Here is a 7,792-nt window from a genome sequence, read left to right on the forward strand (position 1 = left end):
GCGAGGGCTCCCACGGGCAGGCCAACCCGGATCATCACGTCAGAGGCAGAGGCATGCAGTCTAGGGGAGCAGCGTGACTGCCTCGTGACTGCGCCAAGGTGTGGAGGCAGGAGCCCCAGGCCCCAGAGGCCCGTCCACGCCGCCTCGCTGCCAGTCACACACCTGGCCTTGGAGCCTAGCTCACGTAGCAGCCCCGGTCCTGTGACTGCTGAAAGCATTTCCAGAATAAACACTTAGTGTTTAACCTGTTGCCAACACTACCTGTCTTCAGGACACATCTGAATGACCCTCATCCGACATGGAAAAAAACGGGCAAGAGGGTAATTCATTGAAGGTCACTCAGTGAGTGAAGGATTCGAGCACGGGCTAGGGAAGCACTGAGATCCCCAGGACAGGTAGTAATTCTTTTCCTGCCTGCAGGTGCGGTGGGGCCCAGGGGGGGCCATGGGGGCTCAAGCCGGAACACCTGAGACTGGGGAGAGCTGGCGTGGCCCAGTCACTGGTAGGCAGCCCCGAGCAGGGAGAGGCCAGGCCCACACCGGCCTCCCTGCCCCCATGCCTCCAGGCAACGCGAGGTGACCAGTGGACTGGAAACCCTTTATTTCCAAACTATAAATAGCTCTGTTCTCCCAGAAAGACGCTTTCCAGGTGATGAGGCCCCAGCCTCTCCATCAACCGTCCCCTACTGCCCTGCAGTTCCAAGCCCCTCCCTCGGAATCCCTTTATAAAATCAGTCTTGGCTTCAGGATCTGGCCAGCAGTTGAAAACAGCCTCCGCCCCCGCCCCCGCCGGGACACAGGCCAGCTCAGTCGGTCCGAGGCCGCCAGGCGCTCCCGGTGTGAAGGGCTCCCGACCCAGCCCTGCCACGCGAGGCCCTGTGTGGCCAGAGGTCCAGCCCTCGCGACTCCTAGCCTTGGCCGCCGGGCTGCTGCGAAGAGCCTCCTGGGTCCCCAAGCTGCCGTCCAGTGTGAGGGCCAGAGGTGCCTGCTGCCCAGCGGGTGCCCTGGCCGGTCACTGCTGCCCCTGGGCCACGAAGTACTGCTGCTCCTCCTCCTCCCCATTGTCCTCTTCCTGCTGCTGGCTGCTCCGGATCAGCAGCTCCAGGTCAGGGCTAGAGCCCTGCCCCTTCAAGGGCTTCGAGCCTCCGTCACCTGGGGACAGACCGTTTACACGCCCACTGCGCACTCGGCATGCAACGCGCAGGCCCCACCCCCCTCCAGAGACGACCCCATGGCTTCTCGGAAGAGGCAGGGGCACAACACGAAACCTGTTGTTCCCTGAATTAGAGGAACAGACCGCCACCAGGCTGAGCCTGCTTTGGGGAAGTCAGGCAGGGCTGGGCTAAGGGGCAGTGGGCGGGCCGGGGACAGTTCATCAGAAATCAGGCTTCTGGAAGGGGCTGGGGTAGCGGTACCTCTGGAGTGCAAGGCTTTGAGGGCCACGTGCAGGGAGATGCCCGAGAGGCAGAGGGCAAAGCCCAGCCAGTTCACGAGGCTGATCTGATCACCCAGCAGATGAGCTGCCAGCAGCAGTGTGCAGACTTCCTGCAGGCAGAGAAGCAAGAAGGGGAAGTGGTCAGAAGGAGCTGGCTCCTTGGCCAGGGCTGTGGAGGGCAGGGGAAGCGGGCACTCCCACGGGATAGTCAGATCCTCAAAACTCCCGGAACCAGGGCAGGGCAGGCCGACAGGGCAGAGGAAGTCTGCATGAGCTCGGAAGACCGACATCTGCAGAAGTCAGAGCCGGGGCTGAGGACGTGGGTATCCAGCCCGCTGCCACGCCCATGGCTGCTCTTCCAGGAGGCACCTACGGATGCAGAGCCCGTGGCTGCATGCGGGATTAGTGTCACACAGGGCTTGTCAGGACACACTGGTCTCAGGGTCCTTCAGGCAGTGGCTGCGAATGGGACTGGGGAGAGGATTCATTCCGCTTAGCCTCCTCACAGGGATGGCAGCTGGAGACCTGTAGCTCTTAAGTAAGTGACACTGCTCAGTACTGGTGCCTGTGATTGTGGCCCTGAGCAGGGAGGAGTGACAGCTGGCAGGGGCGGGAAGGGGTGCCCGGTCCGCAGGCAGCAGGGAAGGCAAAGTCAGCACTCACAATACAACTGACCCTTGCTGCGCTGTTGGCAGACATTGCCAATCAATCCCTGAACTCTTTACGGAGAAGTCTGGACGGCAGCATCTCAACCCCTGGGGGCAGGCCACAGTCAAATGACCAGAGCTGGAACTTGAGTAAACATGTAAACGCCTCCCGGTCCTGGTGGTCAGATTTGGCTTTGAACCCCCAGTCGGCAGCTCCTAGCTTGATGTCTGTTTCCCCGCTGTGAAATGGGGGCGACTGTCCCCACCTCACAGGGCTGTGGTGATGATGGAAAGAAGCACAGGGGGACACCTGGCACCCCACTGAGCACTCCCCTTCCTCCTCTGCAGGACCCTGGGGCTGGGTGGAGGTCACTGCTGAAAGAGCCTCAGGGGCTCCCCTCTAACCCAGGGGCGACCTCTGAGCCCGTACCTTAAAAATGCCGGCGATGGAGAGAGTGAGGCTGGAGGTCCTGGAGACCAGGAGGAACTCTGAGAAGCCCAAACCAAAGGCGAGAATCCCGCCAAGGAAGAGGCTGCCAAGCACTCGCAAGAGCAGCCCCGGGTCCTGGGAACGGAAGATTTTCTCAGAGGTGGATAAATGGAGACCTGAAAGCAAGCACGGAGAAGCGGGAGGCCACGTCCGGGGCCCCAGGCGGCCGCTCCCAGCCCATCAGCCGGTGGGATCCGCAGCTGTGCTGGCTCTTGCTGAGCACCTGCAGACGGAGGCCCGAGAAGGGGACGGGGGCGGGGGTGGAGGGTAACCCCACACGGCACGTGGGCACAGTGGGAAAGCGGTGGCCAGAGAGCCTGACCTAAAGTGAGGGCCACGGAGCCGCTGGGCCGAAGTTGAGGGGAGGAAGCTGTGAACTGGACAGAGGCAGCTGCGCCCGAGGGGCACTGCCACCCCCTAGTGTGGGAGAGGGTGACGGGCGTGGCCTTTGCAGCTATAACAGGTGGCCGATGCGGTGACGACCACCACTGCCTGACTCTAAATGCCACGTGGGCCACACCACCCTTATGGACCCCCACTCTAACCCAGGTCTTGCCACTACCCAGCCCTGGGACTTGGCTGAGGTGTGTCCCCTTACTGAAACAGTGTCCCCACTGACCAAATGACCACAGGGGGACTACACCAGTGTTTCTCAGGCTAATGTGACGAGGTCTCATGCTGCAGACACACGGCACAGACCGTGGCCCTTGTCCAGGACACCCACCCAGGCACCCAGCCTCCAAATTCTGCTGATTTCCAGAGCATTCTTGGCCCTCCACACTGACCCCCGCCCCTAGGAGCAGCCCTCCCCTCAGGGAAGGCCCTGGGTGGGTTAGCAGGGTTCCAGATGAGCCCTGAATGACAGACACTGGGGCTGGCCGAGCCTGAGATTTTTCTGGAGGGAAGCACCAGAGTACATGCAGAGTGACAGCGCCCCCAGGCCAGGCGCCCCGACTGGGCATCTGGTCTGGTGCTGGGCTCAGCAGTACTGCAAAGGCGTCGGCAAATTGAAGGGAATTCGGGGAAGAGCAATGTAAGTAATGGAGGCGCTTGGGGGATTAATTTACCAGAAGAGATTAAAGGAGCTAAATCCATGCAGCTTTGCTAAGTGACGGCTACCAGGGGTTTTCGGATGAGGCTTTGCAGAGCTGGGAAATGGTGTAAACACCCAGGAAGGGCATGTGGCGTTTGGCACGGGGGCATAATGAGGGAATGGGGAGAGATTTGTAAAAGAAGGAAAAAAATGAGGCTGAGGAACAGAAGTTTCCTGGACAACAGAGATGCAGAATGATTTTCTCAGAAAGATTCGAGACGCTTCACTGCTTGAAACTTAAATGGATGTGGGACAGGCGCCTCTGTAATGACCAGGGCAGAGGGATGCTGAGGAGACGAGGGGTGCAGGAGGGAGGTCCGCACCTCGCTGGCCGGCGCCCTCCCTCCCCCTCTCTGGGAGATGGCAGTGGAGAGGCCGCTCCCCTGCCCCGCCCTGTGCACCCCACGCTGCCCAGACAGACGCCCTCGGCCCGGCCCCTGTGCCAACTCCTTCACCGGCAAAGCGGGGCATGGGTGTGCGGAGGATCAGGCGAGACAGTTGCTTTCAAGGCACGGGCAGCCTCGAGGACCAGTGGGGCGCCCTGACACGGCCTGTCTTCAGGGACCCCCAACCCGTTTTCGGCACCGCTCATCCTGCTGGGGTCTAGCTCTCGCTTGGCGAGTCCAGAGCCCAAACCCGGCAGGGGAGGGGTGGCACCTCTCAGCTCGGCGACCTCCACAGCAGGGTGGGGACGGGCAGCTGGTGGAGCGGGGTGCCCCAGGTACACAACCCGACGTACCTTCAAATATGGCAAAGAGAGGGAAGAGTCCCAGGAACATGAGCGGCTGCAGGTGGAACATGGTGTCGATGGGGTTATGGAGCCCTGCGGGGGGGGACGCACGGCCGTCAGCCCGGCCCGGCCGCGCCCACTGCACCCCACAGGCAGACGCCCCCTCACCGAGTTCAGCCTTCTGCAGGAGCATCTGCGTGAGGGTCCAGCGAATGCCGCCGATGAACGAGGCCCCCAGCACCAAGGCGAAGCCCTCGATGTTGAACTGCGTGGACTTGTAGGTGAACATGAAGAGGCCGCCCGCGATGAGCAGCACCACCAGCACGAGCGCCGCACGCTGTTGGGTGGGGAGCAGTTACACGGGAGGCGGGCTCTCGGGGGCCAAGAGCTCATCACCCCTGGGGCTTGGGGATCCACAGCTGTCGTGGCTGCCCCTATGGCAGGATCCCTCCCCCTCCCGCCGTCCCAGGGGTGAGCCTGGCTGCCCCCCCCACCCAGGGCCAACTGTGAGCTTTCCTGGGCCTGCCAAGCCCCCCGTGCCCCCGTCCACTCTCCCCAAAACAAAGAGCTGTCCTGTCAGACACCTCTCATCCTCGGGTCCCTCCCCCTCGGTCTGACCCCGCCCGCCCCACGGTGCCCCAGCTGGGTCCTGCCTCAGGCGTGGGGGTCACTGCCCCAGGCTGGGCTTGGCTACTCAGACGCAAGCCACTGCTCAGATTCCCCCTTTTTATTCTTAGCATCTGTGGGAGCAGGGGGACAGAGGGAAGCTGGGGCCTCACCAGCTCCTCCAGTTTGAAGATCAGAGAGAAGATGAGGATGAACAGCACAGCTGAGGACTTGGTCATTGTGTACCTGCAAGCAAGACCACTACTCGCCCGCAGGCCAGGGCCCAGACCCGTAGGAAAGGCGCCCTCAGCACCCCAGCGCTGGGGGGAGGGCGAGCCCCAGGGCATCTCAGGGCAGCGGAGAGCAAAAGAGGGCGGCCGAGCTGCTGACAGGAGAAACCTCTGACTGAGAGGCCTCCTATTATGGCCAGGGAGAAAGACTCGAGCCTGCCACAGACCCTGACACAGACAGAGTCCTGTTATCCTGCCACGCCTCGGGGTAGAATAAGGATGGAGATCAGGATAAAGACGGACCGATGACGGAGAAGGCTGGGACTGTGCTCTCTGAAGCACACAATCGGCTGAGGAAGAGACCCCGCTTCCCCAGCGCGGCGCCCCGCTTCCTCTGCCAGGTCAGAGGGCGCCCCGGCCCCGGGGGGCAGGTGGGCGCGCACACCCCCTCGGCTTGGGACAGACGGACAGGCGGCCACTTCCAGAGAGCTCTGGGCACCGAGAGTTGCTGAGAGCAAGGGCTGGCCGGAGCTGGACAGAGCCCCTGGGCCTGCAGCAGGGGCACGTGGCGGAACTCACAGCGACACGGTGATGTAGAGGAAGCTCCAGTTGGACAAGCCCACGTCAAGGGCCGTAGCCAGCGCTGGGGACACAAGGACACGCAGTGTGGGTGCGCCTGCCGGCAAGGCCCTCCAGCCACCTCTGCCCTGCGCACCGCTCCCTCCCTGGGCCCCTTCCTTTCTACCCAGGAACTGAGGGCCAACTCCTGGCCCGCTCCAGGGCCCAGCCCCCAGCCAGTCCCGGGCCTGTGTTAAATAGCCGCCCACCGTGAGGGGCCTGTCTGGCCCCGCCATCCCTAGGGAAGCTCTCCAGGGAGGCTCCCATCTCCCTGAGCAGGGCCGCAGGCCCCAGCCGACCCTCGCCAGTCTCTCCCCCCTTCCACTTCCTCTCACTGCCTCCAGGTCCTCCGCATCCTCGGGGCTTCGGCTCCCGTGCAGGTGCCGCGTGCACTAACTGCCTCCTGGGACGGCCGCCAGGCCTCAGAGGGCCAGCCCTCGCTCCGGGGAGCCTCGGCGCCCCCGCCCAGCCATGGCGGGCTCCCTGCGCGAGGGCCACCGCAGCTCCGGCTCCCCGCTCACCTCGGCCAAGGGTTGGAGGCCTGGCGGAGGGCTCGCGGGGCCACTATCAGGCCACTGCTGAGCCAGGGTTTTTTTTGGGTGTGTGTGGGGGTGGAGGTGCGAAGACGGGGAGCACACGAGGGGCACAAGTGGAAGTGGGGAGAGGCCGGCAGGGAGGTGGGCAAGGGCTGAGCCCCAAGCCGGCAAGGCTTCTTAGCTCCAGGCCCACGACCTTCCAACCCCGGGCCCGCCCCACACACCTGTCGGGGCGACTTTTCTGAGGTAGTCGGTCCAGCTGAGCACCACGCGGGCCCTGTGGCTGGAGCACTGCACCAGAGCCCTGGACAGGGCAGAGAACAGGAAGATCACGGCCAGGTGCAGCATCGTCATGAACAGCGGGAAGTGGAAGCTCTGCACAGAGGGAGCCCACAGCTGACGGCACCCCGCTCCTCCGCGCCCCCCGCCCCGTCTGTGACAACCACACAGCCTCCTGAGAGGGGCGGCTCTCGCCAGATTTGGGGTGTCACCCCAGAGCACAGCTGTTACCATGGCTCCCGCGGCTCCAGCCCGTCCCGCCCTGCCCCAGGAGGGGGCCGGCCGCTGTGCCAGCCATTAACAGGTGCAAATACTTCTCTACCTGCCCACCCCTCGGTGGCTCCCCGTCCCGATTTCCCTCATCCAAACATGTGAGGGGAACCCCCAACCCCAGGGTGGGCTGCCAGTGCCGCACGGCAGCCCCTGCTTCCAGTTGCTATTAGGGGCGTGGTGGCCACAGCTGCAGCCCCCCCCCCCCAGGTCCCCAAGTACCTTCGTCAGCCATTTGTTGTAGAAGGTGATGCCGATGGAGAAGCAGTAGTAGAGCAGGACCAGCCCCAGGGTGAGCACCGCCTTCCACACGAAGGCCACGTCGAGGGCCCACCTCCCCATCCCTGGAGCCCTGCAGCACCCCGCTCCGGCGTCAGGGCAGGCGCCTCTCCTGAAGACAGCCCGCAGCCCTCAGCAAGCGCGTCTCCTGGCCGGAGGGGCTCTCTTCGCCTCCATGCCGGGCCGGTCGTGGGAGCCCGCAGAGTCCTCACCTGAGGGGCTGGCGGCCCGAGCCTGCCCCTTCCATGGTCAGCTGGCTGCGGCCACAGGTCCCCGGGTCTGATCTGGAAGTGGAAAGGCAGCTGGGTGGCACAGCCAAAGGGAGGCGCCCTCACCCACCCAGGCCCACCCTAAGGATGCCCTGGAGCAGATGCCGGAGCAGGAGGGCACCTACACCCTTGCCTCGAGCTTTTCTCCAATGACTGCCAAGTGGCCGTGTAAAAGCTGAGCCTGGGCCCTTCCTGGTGGCGCAACAGGTTAGGACGCAGCGCTGCAAGCTGGCTGCAGCCGCTCCAGTGCGAGTTTGACCCCCGCAGCTGACCACAGCTGACCACAGGGCGCGAGAGACCTCTCCTGACCC

At 63.8% G+C, this 7,792-nt stretch overlaps 1 protein-coding gene across 1 annotated transcript; it reads right to left on the minus strand.

The window, feature by feature from the left end:
- Positions 1 to 583: 583 nt before the first annotated feature.
- SLC35C2 (solute carrier family 35 (GDP-fucose transporter), member C2) lies at positions 584 to 7,496 on the minus strand. Its single transcript, XM_004687440.2, has 9 exons — positions 7,156 to 7,496; positions 6,609 to 6,759; positions 5,810 to 5,873; positions 5,174 to 5,246; positions 4,563 to 4,731; positions 4,404 to 4,487; positions 2,512 to 2,687; positions 1,415 to 1,544; positions 584 to 1,151 (listed from the first exon to the last, which is right to left on the minus strand). The coding sequence occupies exons 1-9, from the start codon at positions 7,273 to 7,275 to the stop codon at positions 1,012 to 1,014; spliced, it is 1,107 nt and encodes a 368-aa protein (XP_004687497.1). The 5' UTR covers positions 7,276 to 7,496; the 3' UTR covers positions 584 to 1,011.
- Positions 7,497 to 7,792: the final 296 nt, after the last annotated feature.

The sequence above is a fragment of the Condylura cristata genome, unplaced genomic scaffold (assembly GCF_000260355.1).
Source record: "Condylura cristata isolate star-nosed mole 26May11 unplaced genomic scaffold, ConCri1.0 scaffold00022, whole genome shotgun sequence".
Classification (NCBI taxonomy): domain Eukaryota; kingdom Metazoa; phylum Chordata; class Mammalia; order Eulipotyphla; family Talpidae; genus Condylura; species Condylura cristata.